The 12,703-nt window shown below is 53.4% G+C and overlaps 1 protein-coding gene across 3 annotated transcripts in view; it reads right to left on the bottom strand.

The window, feature by feature from the left end:
- Man2b2 (mannosidase alpha class 2B member 2) overlaps positions 1-5,003 on the bottom strand; it is a 36,037-nt gene extending 31,034 nt beyond the window's left edge. For 2 of the 3 annotated variants that reach the window (XM_020165341.2, XM_020165348.2), the window contains exons 1-3: positions 4,795-5,003; positions 2,491-2,637; positions 461-566 (exon numbers count right to left, since the gene is read on the bottom strand). In XM_020165341.2, the coding sequence (XP_020020930.1) occupies positions 461-566; positions 2,491-2,637; positions 4,795-4,932 (391 nt within the window). In that variant the 5' untranslated portion in view covers positions 4,933-5,003. Of the gene's footprint in view, positions 1-460; positions 567-2,490; positions 2,638-4,794 lie in introns of those variants that run through there. The other variant, XM_074042668.1, reaches the window with a different exon arrangement.
- Between the last annotated feature and the right edge of the window lie 7,700 nt (positions 5,004-12,703).

Raw genomic sequence — 12,703 nt, 5'->3', positions numbered from 1 at the left:
TGCATTTTGTGTTATGAGATGGCCATGAGTCTTTGAGGCTCAGGAGAGGAATGTTATGGTTTGAATACAAAATGTCCCCCACAGTGCGCTGAACATTTGGTCACCAGCTGGTGGTGCTATTTTGGGAGGCTCTAGAAACTTTAGGAGGTAAGGCCTAGCTGGAAGAAGCAGGCCACCCACTGGGGGCAGGTCCTTGGGAGTATCTTGTCCTTATTCTCTTTCTCTCTCTCTCTCTCTGCTTCCCGTTCATCATGAAGTAAACAGCTTCCTCTTCTACCACCTCTTGTAGCCATGATGTTCTGCCTCACCATGAGTCCAGAATCAATAGAGCCAAGGGCAGTGGACGGAAATCTCTGAAACCGTGAGCCGAACTCAACCGTTCCTCCCTTACGCTGGTTTTCTAAGTTATCGAAGTTATCGGGTCACAGTAATAATAAAAGTAACTATCACAGTGGCAAACCTGTGAGCTGTAATATTTGGTCATCAAGATGGGTCACAGCCTCGTCATGCATGACCTGGCCTCCAAGAACAAATTCCAGGCGTCCTTCATCCAGGAGTCGGCAGACCTGGACACGGTGGGCAGAGAGAAGACAGGTCACAAGTGTCAAGTTTGTCAGGGCCAAGCCTGCAGCGCCTCATGGGGCCTCCGTGAATCTCCTCACCCTGGCTTATTCCATAAAAGCGGAACACTGTCCTGGTCTATGCTGTGGACCACGGCTCACCTGGCCCATGGCTCATAGATGAAGTCTAGATCGGTCTATATCCAGAAATAAATTTTTGATTTTGAGATAACTTCGCGCTTCCTACTGCAAGAACAGTAGGAAGAACTTCCATACCTCCTTTCTTAGATTCAAGCACTGTTGACATTTTTGACCTATTGTGCCTTAACAGTCTCTGTCTCCATGTGACAACTGTAACCATAGCATCACTAGCAAAACCGGGAAATTTAACAGCAATACAACACTACTATCTAAACCACAGATGTGATGCAAATAATCCACTAACTTCCTTTTCCTGGTGCAGGAGTCAACCTAGGATCATGTATTGCATTAAACTCTGACCTCTCTTTTGGATCTGTTAACTTGGAACAATTCCTCTACCTGTCTTTTTTTCTTTCAATTTTTTTTGGCACTACTGAGGTTTGAACTCAAAGCCTCATGCTTACAAAGCAGGGGCTCTACCATTTAAGCTGTGTCCCCAGTCCCATGGGAGAGATAATTTTGAAGATGACAGGTCAGTTACTCTGTCAACTGTCCTTCAATGTGGGTTTGCCTCATGAGTAGCGGATAAAGGTTTTGAATAAATGAGTGAGTGGACAGATGGAAAGAAATGAGGCCCAAGAAGGTGGTGTTAGGCCATGTACTGATCACAGACTGAACTTGTGGCTTGTGTTCTAAAGGTGTAGAATTTCTAGATTATTCATTTAACAGCACCCCAGACACATGGGGCACTGTTGATTCCTCAGCGAGCAAAGCAGACAAAATTCTGGCCTCCAGGTTCCGGCACAGGAGTTTCCTACCCAGGTCCTTACTGAGACATGCAGGCCTGCTCCTCTCCGCAGGTAGGACACAGATGACTGGATTTGGTGGTGTCCATATAAAGAAGTGTGGCCCACCCACCAGTCACCCTGGAGAGGCATGCTCCAAGTCAGACACACCTGTCACTCATAAGCTGTGTGACCACGGGCCAGCTGCCTGTCCTCTCTGAGTCCAGAGCATCTCTATAAAGCTAGGTAACGATGCCTGCCACATGACAAGTGGCCAAACATCCGGTTCCTCAACATGACTTGACAGGCTGCAGGTTTAAGAGACGCCTTCCCAGAGGACTCTAGCCGACTCCCGCTCTGCCTCTGTAGATTTACTACCTTGAGCAAGTTGCTTGACCTCTCTGAATTTCACGTTCAGTAACTGTTCTGAAAGGAGACTCCTGGGGAGGAAACAGATCTCCCCAGCATAGTGTCTGTCAGGTGTTTATGTCACAGCTTCACCTGTGGCATGACCTCTCTGAAAAGGGGGAGGTCACCCTAGCTTATAGAAATGGAATCCACAGCTCACAAAGGCCAGTCACAGCCTATGGTGACAGGGCTAGGTACCAGGCTGCCTTGCCATGGAGCAGGAATCTCTGAGGTGTGAAGTAAGCTGCTGTCTTGCCCTTAAACCACAGGGACCCCAATCATAGGCTACAACTCCTGTGCTCGGAGGGCCAGGCAGGCAGTGTAAATCAGGGAGCCAGGAAGGATTCAGGGCACCTGTGGGCATCAAGTGTCAGCAGGTGGCATCAGTACCAGCGCTGTTGCCTCTTGGAAGGGGCGTCTGGCTTTCCAGAGCTGGCAATTTTTCAACAGCCAAACAGCATGAAAGATACCCTGTCTCTGGGCTGTGGCCTCCTGGTTTCTCCCACAGCCCTGGTCACAGCCAGCCCCCCTCCACCGCACCCCCCACACATTGAGTTTCCTGCCAGGTCCTCCCAAGTCACCTGGTGGTGAGTTACCTGGCGTTTCTGCTGCTCTGAGGCGACGTGGTCCCACCACAGCCGGAAGAACTCTTGCTCAACCGCGATGAAGCGACGCTGCGGCCCACGGGCCAGCTCAGCCACCACGGAGGTGTAGACATTGGCCGCATATGCTCGCATGCTCTCCTGGGGAGGGGGTACGGTCACACTGGTGCCCGTGGGGCTCCCAGGGGGCTGGGCCCCAAGGAGCAAAGGGAAAATCTGGCGAGACCAAGTGTCCCCTGTCCTGCCATCCCAGGGCGTGTCTGCATGGGGCTCTTCCCTTTTCATCTCCATCTCTGTCCACTGCGTGACTTGAGGGTGCTCACTCCGTGATGAACATGTGATGAGGCTGGGACTCAGAGGACACAGACTCCCCACTTTGGCGGGCATGTGCTCCTGCGGCAGGGTAGGGAGAGCAGGAAACAGCCAGGACCTGCTACGTGGGCAGAGGGTCGGGTCGGCTTCCTAGAGGACGTGTGCCAGCTGGACCCTAAGGTCTGTGGGTCAGAATGGCCAAGTCCAAGAGTGAGGGGGGTGCAACTCCATGATCTCAAAGGAGCCTTCTTCAGCCACACCTCCCAGCCCTCAAAGGAGCCTTCTTGGGCTTAGATGAAGGGGGACATGAGTAGTGAGAGCTGGCACTGAGAGGAGGTGGTCCCTGAAGGCCTGGGGGCCACAGGCAAGGCACTCTGAGGGACAGGGCCACAGGGGCGGCCCAGTTGGGTCTCCAGTGCAAAGAACACTCATTACCAAATAGCCAAGGCACTGGGCAGAGGGCCAGGCTGAGGCGGTCATGCCTGAGTGACCTCAGGAAAGGCATCCACCCTCTCTGGGCCTCAGTGGCTGGTCATATCCCCTGCCCTTAAATTGTCTCCATCTGCAGGTTGGTGGCCTCCCCACAGGCCACCAAACACATCCAGGACCGTATTTAACACTTGGCCTCCAATCCTCTTCCAGCCTGTCTTTAAAACACCATGATTACTTATTGATATCCTCTGTACAGTTCCGCCCTCCCTAATCACAGAGGAATTTGTTCGTTGACTTGGGTATTTCTTTCCTCACTCCAAAAGGAGCTGGAGGAGGCCGGGGTAATAATATCCAGCCCCAACCCAGAGGCCTCAGGACGGATTTTCTCTCTGCACTCTTCTCAGTCTCTCAATCATTCATTTGACAAACATCCTGCAGCGCCTTCTGCAGGGCGCAGGGAGGAAAGGTCAGTACACAAGGTGGGAGAAGTCCCTTCCCTAGGGAGCTTACAGTCTAGTGGAAAATGCATGACCAACGAACCAGTGAGTAGAACACTTGGACCCTGAGATGGTGGCATAGGGGTGACCTACGGGGAGAAGAGGAGAGGAGGTAGCCATGGGAAGGCCACCCCAAGAGTGACTTTTGAGTAGTCACCAATATAAGGGAGGGGCTGAGTCCTATAGGTACGTGGGAAGAAAGCATTTTGGGCAGAGGGCACAGCTAGTGCAAAGGCCCTGAGACACGAGGATCTTGGAGGTGGAGGAGGAACAAGGAGGCCAGTACAGCTAGGGTGCGATGAGAAGAGTGGGGAATAACTCTGGCTCCTTCAGTTAGGGGTCAACTGACCACTGCATGCCGTGACCAGTGTGGGGCCACATGCCTGATGGGCACTGAATTTTTTATACTGATGACAGTGATGCTGGCTTTTCCCTCCCTTTCCCCCCAGGGCCCTGAGGCCTGGCCTACTACCCCTGGTCAGGCCACTTCTTGCCCAAGCAGCCCCTGGCAATGATGGGGCTCTGATACGCACTACTTCCAAAGCATCCAGGTGTCAACTTGTATGAAAGGAATTACTGCTCTCATTTTACAGATGGGGAAACTGAGGCTTAGGAAGCAAAGTCTCTTACCCAAGGTCCTGAGCAGAGTCAAGAGGTCACCACAGGTCCAGCAGCAAGCTTGTCCCGTGTGGTGGTGCAGGGGACTGAACTGTTCTTCAGAGTGCAGTCCCATAGGGGACCAGCCTGTCTCCTAGCTGTCACCTGACCTGCTCGTGCTCTGAAGCCAGCCCCACCCCCTCCCGCGCCAGGCTCACCTGGAAAATAAGTTACCTGTCATCTCCCACATTAGGGACCCCACTTCTCTCCCCAGCTTGGGACGCAGGGACCCAACGACAGAAAGTGACCAACCCAAGGGGCCACCTGAACCTGGGGACTTGAACCTGGCTGCTCCTCCCTCGGCGCCCCCCCTCCCCCTGCGGGGGGACGCCCCGCCGCCCGCCCCGCAGGAGGAAGCTGCGATGGTACAGCGCACTCGGGGAGCGTCGCGGCCACCTACCTGGACCGTGTAGACCCAGCCCACGTCCATGTGGCTGTGGGGGACCACGAAGGCCCGGATGGGGCCGGCGGCCCGGGACTCCGGTGGCTGCAGCAGCAGCAGCTGCCCGAGCAGAGGCAGCCAGCGCAGCGGCCCCATGCCGGCCAGGGGGACAACGCTCCAGGCGGCCGCTGGAGGGGACAGGCGACTTCCGGGTCCCGAGTGCGCCCCGCCCCTAGGCCGGGAGGAGCCGGCGCGGCGGGCGGGGAGGGGCGCCAGCTCTTCCCGTTTGGGTCCTGCCCCATAGCCAGCTTCCGGGCGGTCCCTGTCCATCCCTTCAGCCACCTGCACCCCGAGCCCGCCAGGCGTCCCCGGTCGCGGTGTCCCGCGCAGTGCGATCGTGCGCTTCCCGCCGCGCGGTGCCATCGCCTGCGGCACTCGGGCTGCAGCTCGGAGCTCAGCGCAGCCCGCAGCTTGGGGACCCCTGCCACCGGGAAGCCGTCCCTGAGAGCCCCTCATCTCCGGGTGGCTTGTTTTAGAATCGTTGTGTCCTTTTTAAGGCATCGAAAGTGGCGTTCAGAGACAGCACTTGCTGGGTCCGAGCTCACTCAGCTGGTGGAGGACTCGAGATTGACAGGCACTTTGAGAATTCGATCTGGGGGCCTGGGTGGTGCGCGTGGGCAGGTGTTTAGCCTGGTGAAGATAATAAAGGAGGCGTGGATTTAGAAGGTAGTGAGAGTTAAGTGAGGGGAAAACGGTCTACCTCGTGTGCCCACTAGAGCATCTGCCCAGTAGAGGTGGTGAGGTCACACTGGTGCAGCCTGCTGGGGAGAGTGATGCCCTGAGTCACCTCTGTCCCTCTCCAGAGAGCAGGAGTCTATCGTCTGGGGTTCACTGCCAGGGATTCCAACAACTGGGCCCGACTGGCATTTTTAGTGGGCCATTAGAGTGGTCCTGATTCAAGGTGGTGGTCACTTGCCCATTCACTCAGCAAGCACAGCCAGAGAACACGTTCTCCAAGCAAGCTGGCATCTTGCTCTGCCTTGACCACCTCCCTGGACCCTCTGCACCTCCACAGTAGGCAAGACCCTCTGAGGCAGATGTGGACAGTACTCATTAAACATCTGTGCTCTCCTGTCCTGCTTCTGGATTCACAGCTGGACTACATTTCCCAGCCTCCTTTGCATTCAAATCTGGGTGTAGGCGGGGCATTGCTGCACTTCCAAGCTGAGCCTCTCCCGTGTCCTCACCTACCACCCCGAAGGTGGGTCCTTTGAGATCCTCACAGGGCCCAGTGGTAGACAGAGTTTCCCAAGGATCACACAGGACCTTCAGGAACCCAGTGGACTGTGACATGTGGGAAAATAAGCTTTTGCTGGGTTTATTTGGTAGAGCAGTGCCGCTCTACGGTATTCAAATGACAGGTTCTTAAATCGCTTTGCTGAAAGGCACTGACTCCTCGATTGGGCCCCCAAGGTAATTAGAAGCAGGATAAAAACCCGGCATTTCTGCCTCCATTTGCACCTGTCTCCTTTGTCTTCAACTTTGGGTCAGACTCCTGCTGCACTCTTCATAGGCTGTTAATCCCTCAAGCAGCTTCTGTCTGAAAACCTCACCAACTCCTCCCTCCCCCGGCACAGAGATAAGAGTAACTGAGGCATCTTAGTGTCAGCTTTTAATGTGTCCTATTGCAGACCCTGAAAAGGCACCTGAAATCTCCAGTCACTATCCTAAACCCGCAGACACCTTGGAATTGAGGCAGAGCTTTGCAGACAGACGACCCTATGGTAGTCTGGCAGGACCAGTCATCTCATGGGAGCTGGATTGTCCCCTCAAGCAGTAAGAACTTCTTTGGAGCAATTTGCAGAGCCAGAACTGAGGTAATGAGCAACTAGACCACACTTTCATGAGACTGCTTAATTATGCATATCACCGCCCCCTCCCCCATTCTTCCTCTGTTTAAACTTAAAGCTTGGTTCAGTACCCCAAGATGGGCTGGTTTCCATCATCTTCCCAACATAGCCACGTTGGTTAAAATCCTTTCCTACCTTTCACCATTGCTCTGTTTGCTTTCTGTGGGGCAGATGGCAGGACCTGACATGTTGGAGTCCCTAGAGTTGGGCCTCTGGCCTAGGATTCTGGTTAAATTTGCCAAAATGGCTACCACAATACCCAGCCCACCAGCTCTTCATAGTGTAACCAAGGGAAGCCTAAATAATTTCTTGAGCCTCACTGACATTTAGTTGACTTAAAGTCACTAACTAATGCAGCCCATGTGTGGTGGTTTATTTCTGTAATCCTAGCTACTCTTGAGTCAGAGATCAGGACTGTGGTTTGGGGCCAGCCTGGGGGGAGGAGTGAGTGAGATTCCCATCTCAATAAACAAGCCAGAAGTGATGGTGTATGCCTGTCATCCCAGCTACTCCAGAGGCCTTAGGTAGAAAGATGGATGTCTAAGGCTGGCCCTGAGCAAAAATGCAAGAACCTATCTGAAAAATAACCTAAAGCAAAAATGACCAGAGGCACAGCTCGAGGGGCCAGAGTGCTTGTCCAGCAAGTTCAAGGCCCTGAGAGTAAACCCCAGGGCCACCTCTTTCTTTCCTTCCTTCCTTTCTTCCTTTTTTCCTCCCTCCCTCTCTCCCTCCCTCCCTCCCTCCCTTCCTTCCCTTTCTTCTTTTGTGTCCTGATCTCTTCTTATAAAGACATCATAGATTACATTAGGGCCCCACCTTATGACCTCGTTTTTATCTTAGTCACGTCCTCACAGGCTCTGTCGCCAAATATAGTCACACTGGGGTGTGTTTGGGCAGGGGGAAGAAGGGGGGAGCACAATTCAGTCCATAACAACAGGAGAGGGATCCTGTTTGCCAACCCTCTGTAGGCAGTTAGCTAACCCTGTACTCCTCCCACATTTGATCCAGTTCAAGGGCACCCCTGGCCCCCTCGCTGGTCAGTGCTGGCTGGGTCCTCAGTGCCTCTGGGGTGAAGCCCTGGTCCTTCCTTGCTGGCCCAGCATGTCCTCTGATGGCCAGCCTGGGTTGTGGGGTACAGCTGAGTGCAGTATATATGGTCACTCCTCCAGTTGAAGGTGGGGAGGGAGCCCCATCTTTCAGGAGGAACTGGCATTTCTTCAGGCCAGGGGTCAGAAAAGCTGGTGGCCATGACTGCACGAGGGGCCTTGACTCCTGCATCCCATCCTACTCTTTTTGGGGTCCCAACCATGGCGTAGCAGATTGACTGCTGAGGTCCACAGCCTCCTCAGCTCTGCTCAGCAGCTCTGGGCGGCCCGTTGCTTCCTCCTGTTCTTCATCTGGGTCCTGTCAAGGATGTCAGATGGCCTTGATCTCAGCTTCCACGTGTGGCCTGTCATTGGTGTTTGCTCCCTTTACCTTGCCCTGTCTTTCTCAGAGCATTGGCAGCTCTAAGCTAGCGTCTAAACTCCCATGGTCACTGTGGTCACTATGTCCTCCTTTGTTCTCTTGGCAAAGCCAACAGAACTCCACCAGCAAACTCCGCACCCCTCAGCACAGTCCCCATCCACCACCAGTGAAAATGTAACCATTGTCCCAGTTGCAAGGACCTCTGCGCTCTTCCTCCCACCCAGGAGGGAACTTGTAGCCTTGTGATCAGAAGATGATCCAACCTTCAAACCCATATCAGAGTCTCCTGTACCAGGGAAAGGCCGGAGACAGATGTCCATGTGTGGCAAGTTTAACGGAGAGGCCCTGGGCTCACCTGGAGCAGGGAGTGAAGGCAGCAGGATGGGACAGAAGGGCAAATCAAGATCCCTGAGATGGCTCTTCTGAATTGTCCCCAGGGCAAACAGTCCCACTTACAAATAAGCCTGCCTTTGACCATGTGGCTTTCCAGGGAAACAGTCTTCTTTTATTTCATTTATTTATTTTGCTGTGCTGACTTGTTCTCAGTGGATGACACCTCCTGGCTCCCTAGCTCGGCAGAGCTCCATCAGCCACCCGGCTCCAGCCCCTGGGCAAATGAGGACGTCAGTCCTATGATTCTCAAGTCTTGAGTCCACTCTGTGAGGATGACTTTGATTGGTGGCACCCAGGGTTAAAGTGTGTGTGTGGGGGAAGTTCTGCCCAGAAGTCGAGCTGCTTCTCTGGTAAGAGAGGAATAAATGTCCACTGTGGTGTTTAAATAGGAAATGATGATGAATGAACTGCACTGGGATCTGAGCATGTGCTGAGTTCCTGCAGGCGGAGGCAGAAAGCACTAGGGTAAGGTGTGGACTGTTTCTCTTAGGGAGAGTCATCCCGTTGTTCCAACAAGAAAGAAAATATCGACTGACCCTACAACCTGCCAAATCCTGCTTGCCATGGAGCATACATCCTTGTAGGTTATATGGGATATATGATGTTGGGTAATGCTAAGTGCTAAAAATGTAAAAGACAGGAGGCAGAGCAGAGGGAGATACAGAAATCAGTGCTGAAAAAGCCACAGCTGGGAGCTGGGCATGACAGCACATGCCTGTAATCTTAGCTACTCAGAAGGATCTCAGGTTTGAGGTCAGCCTGGGAAAAGTCAGTGAGACTCTGTCTCAAAAACAAAATACCAAATTAAAGGGCTGGGGGCTCAAGTGGGAGAGAGCTTGTTCCTGGCATCAATGCCCAGTACGGTCGAGAGAGAAAGAGAGAGAGAGGGAGGGAGGGAGGAAGGGAGGGAGGGAGAGAAGGAGGAAGGAAGGAAGGAAGGAAGGAAGGAAGGAAGGAAGGAAGGAAGGAAGGAAGGAAGGAAGGAAGAAAGGAAGGAACAGTTGAGCTGAAGGAGATGTGGGAGAGAGACCCATGGTTATCTGGGAAAAGAGCTCTCCAGCCAATGCACAGCAAGCGCAAAGGCCCTGAGGCAGGCCTGTGCCGGTGTGCTCAAGAGCCAGCAAGAAGGTCCATGTAGCTGGACTGGAGGGAACCGGGGGAGGACAACAGAAGCTTAGGTTTGAGAATAAGGGTGACTGTGGGACTTTGGCTTTTACTCTGAGTGAGATGGGAACCACAGTAGGAATTTGAACAGAAGAGTGACATAACCTGACTTACATTTTAGCAGAACCCTCTGACTGCTGTGTCGCCATGTAGAAAACACCAAGCAGAGGCCAGTGCAGATGGGTTGGGGGCTCTGCAGAGCTCTGATGGGGGCTTGGGTCAGGGAGTAGCAGTGGAAGTGGGGACGCATGGTCAGACCTGGCTGCGTTTTGAAGGAGGAGCAGTCAGGTCTGCTGAGGCCTCTGATGCATGTCTGAAAGTGGAAGTGTCAAGGATGCAGAGTGGCCTGTTTACAAGGTACCCAACCCAAGGCCAATGTCAAGGGATCATTTCTTTGTTGCTTTGCTCCTGCCTCAACTGTTTTTTGAGTTGTGTGGCAGGGAGGAGGTGTCTGGGCACAGCCTGCTGTGACTGGGGGTGATGGCTGGGGAGGTGACAACTTGGGGTGATAGTCCAGCTATGACAGGACTGTGTTCCCCTCTGGGATGCATTGCAAATGCTCACATTTGAATCTTAGCATTGTGTGAAAACTGCAGTATGCTGGCAGCTCCTACATAGCAACGTCTCCTCTTCCCGGTGTCACCCATAGTGTACTGGCCTGTGACCTCTCCTTTCTAGGCCACTTATGGGTGGCCTAGAAAGAGCAAGAACCTGGCCTCTCTTTTCAGGTGTGACAGAGTGTAGTAAGTGTGAGAATAACAGAAGTGACTTTGTCTTGGACAAGGGAGACAGGGCGCATCTTTAAACGTAAACATCTCAGGAGACGTGAGGAGTGGGCTCCTCCAAGGAGTAAAACAACAGGCCTCTCACCAAGATAATGAAGTATAGCTGCCTTGATCTTGGGTGAGGGAGACAGGGAGGCCAAAAGGTAGCTCTAAGTGTGAACGGTGGGCCCCAAGGCCAGGAAAAGCTGATCAGATCCTCCCGGAATGTCCAGTTCAATTAGGGATGGGGATGACCAGGTGGTCCGGCTCAGGGGAAGTCAACTAGATGACATCCCGCCACAAATGTAGTTTCAAGGTAGAATAGGTGGCCCTAAGTCAGACAGAGCCCTCTCTCTCGCCTAGACTCCAGCTGTACTACGGCTTAGCTCTTTTCCCCAAGCCCCTCCCATGCTGGCAGCTTTGCTGTCTTTTCAATAAACTTCGTGCTTGCTGTTCTCTTAACTCCCAGTCCAGCATCTGCAATCATCAACTTCACCAGGACACGAACTTAGGATCAAGATCCAGCATCATAAGGCCCGGTGCCACTTCCTGGTAACCTGGACCCTGGTGACCTCTGTGCTGTCCATCCTTTTGCTCCAGTGGCTCGGGCTTGCTGGATGACCATCCCAACCAGCAGCACGGACCCTGGCATGCTTCTGCCCCACACCTGCCATAGCTCCCCAGTGCCTCCCTCCAGATGCCTGATTGACAGCCTGCATTTCCAACACTGACCTCGGGGTTTGGCCCAACCTGCCTTTGTCCTCTTCTCCTGGTAACAACTGCAGGGAGCTCCAGTTCCCCTTTTCCACCACTAGGTGTCCTCCCACCAGCACCCCAGTTAACTGAACACTCCGGGCTTCAAACCCTGTGTTAGTCAGCTTTGTGTTGCTGTGACAAGTACTCAGAGAAACAACTCTGAGGGGGTAGAATTTATTTTGGCTCACGGCTTCAGGGGTTTCAGACCCTGGCCAGCCATCTTTGTTTCTAGGCTGGGTTAAGGCGGAGCATCAAGGCAGAAGGGCATGGAGAAGCAAAGCTGCTTACCTCATGGCAGCCAGGAAGCAGAGAGGTAACAGAAGGGAACAAGGACAAGACACCCTACAAGGCCCGCCCTCAGTGACCTACTTCCTCCAACCAGGCCCTGTCTCCTAAACTTTCTAGTAGTGCCACCAGCTGGGGACAAAGCCTTACTAAGCACATGAGCCTGTGGTGGACATTTGATAGTCAAGTCCTAACAAGCCCTTTCCTACCTCAGGACCTTTGCATGTGCCGATCCTTCCGTCTGGGAGCATCTTCATCCCCTCTTTGACTGGTTTTCTTTCATCAGAGAGTGCTTCCCTGAATGCCGCCCTCCCCTAACACTTCTTGCCGCCTAGAATTCTCTTGTTGGTTCGTGTGCTTAGGTCACACTCTCCTCCCCCACTAGCCATAGCTCCTTGAGGTTTCTTTCTGCTCAGCACCTGGGGAAGGGTGGGGCTGTCTACCTTTTGCTGAAAGAACACGTAGGTTTAGTGGCTGCATCCGTGCCTGTCTTCCCTCCACACTCAAGGTGGTTGGTGGGTGGTGGATGAGGCCCTGATGCAGCGGAAAGGCTCAGTTGAGATGCTTCCCCGCAGCTACATGTTCCTCTGTAGCACCCGTGGGTCCCTTATCCCTGGAGCAGGGTCTCTGTATTGCATGCCTCCTGGCCCCTTCTCCGGGAGTCTGGGCTTCTGCCCTCTAAAATGAGGACGTTTTGTCCATTCATAGGGCTTCTGTAAGTGTGAAACTGTTTGGGGGAAGATAAGGGACAGCCCAGTGCAGAGCCAGGTCCCCCAGCCCCAGGCTGTGCGTGGTGCTTGGGACTTGTCTTCTTTACGAGCCCCATGGTGCTGATACTGGATTGTTGATCCTGAGTTCGAGTCCCGGTGCAGTCGATGATTGATGACGCTGGACCAGGAGTTAAGAGTAAAGCAAGCTCGGGGGGGGGGAGTCTACAATTACTCTAGGGTGCTGCCTGGCTTAGGTCTAACTATTCTACCTTGAAGCTGTATTTGTGGTTGGTTGGCACCGAGTCAGCATCTCGCTGAACTTGGCCACCTGTCTGTTCCTCTCCTTATCGATCTGAGCATCCCAAGAAGGTCTGGTCAGCTCGTCCTGGGCTTGGGGTCCTCACCCACACTGTGCAGTTGCGTTTTGTTATTTGGTAAGGGGTTTGTTATTTCTGTGAAAAACCTGTTGTCTCCCACA

The sequence above is a fragment of the Castor canadensis genome, chromosome 9 (genome assembly GCF_047511655.1).
Source record: "Castor canadensis chromosome 9, mCasCan1.hap1v2, whole genome shotgun sequence".
Taxonomy (NCBI): Eukaryota; Metazoa; Chordata; class Mammalia; order Rodentia; family Castoridae; genus Castor; species Castor canadensis.
Note: the sequence above shows the minus strand (reverse complement) of the source record. Positions and strands in the feature narration are given on the sequence as shown.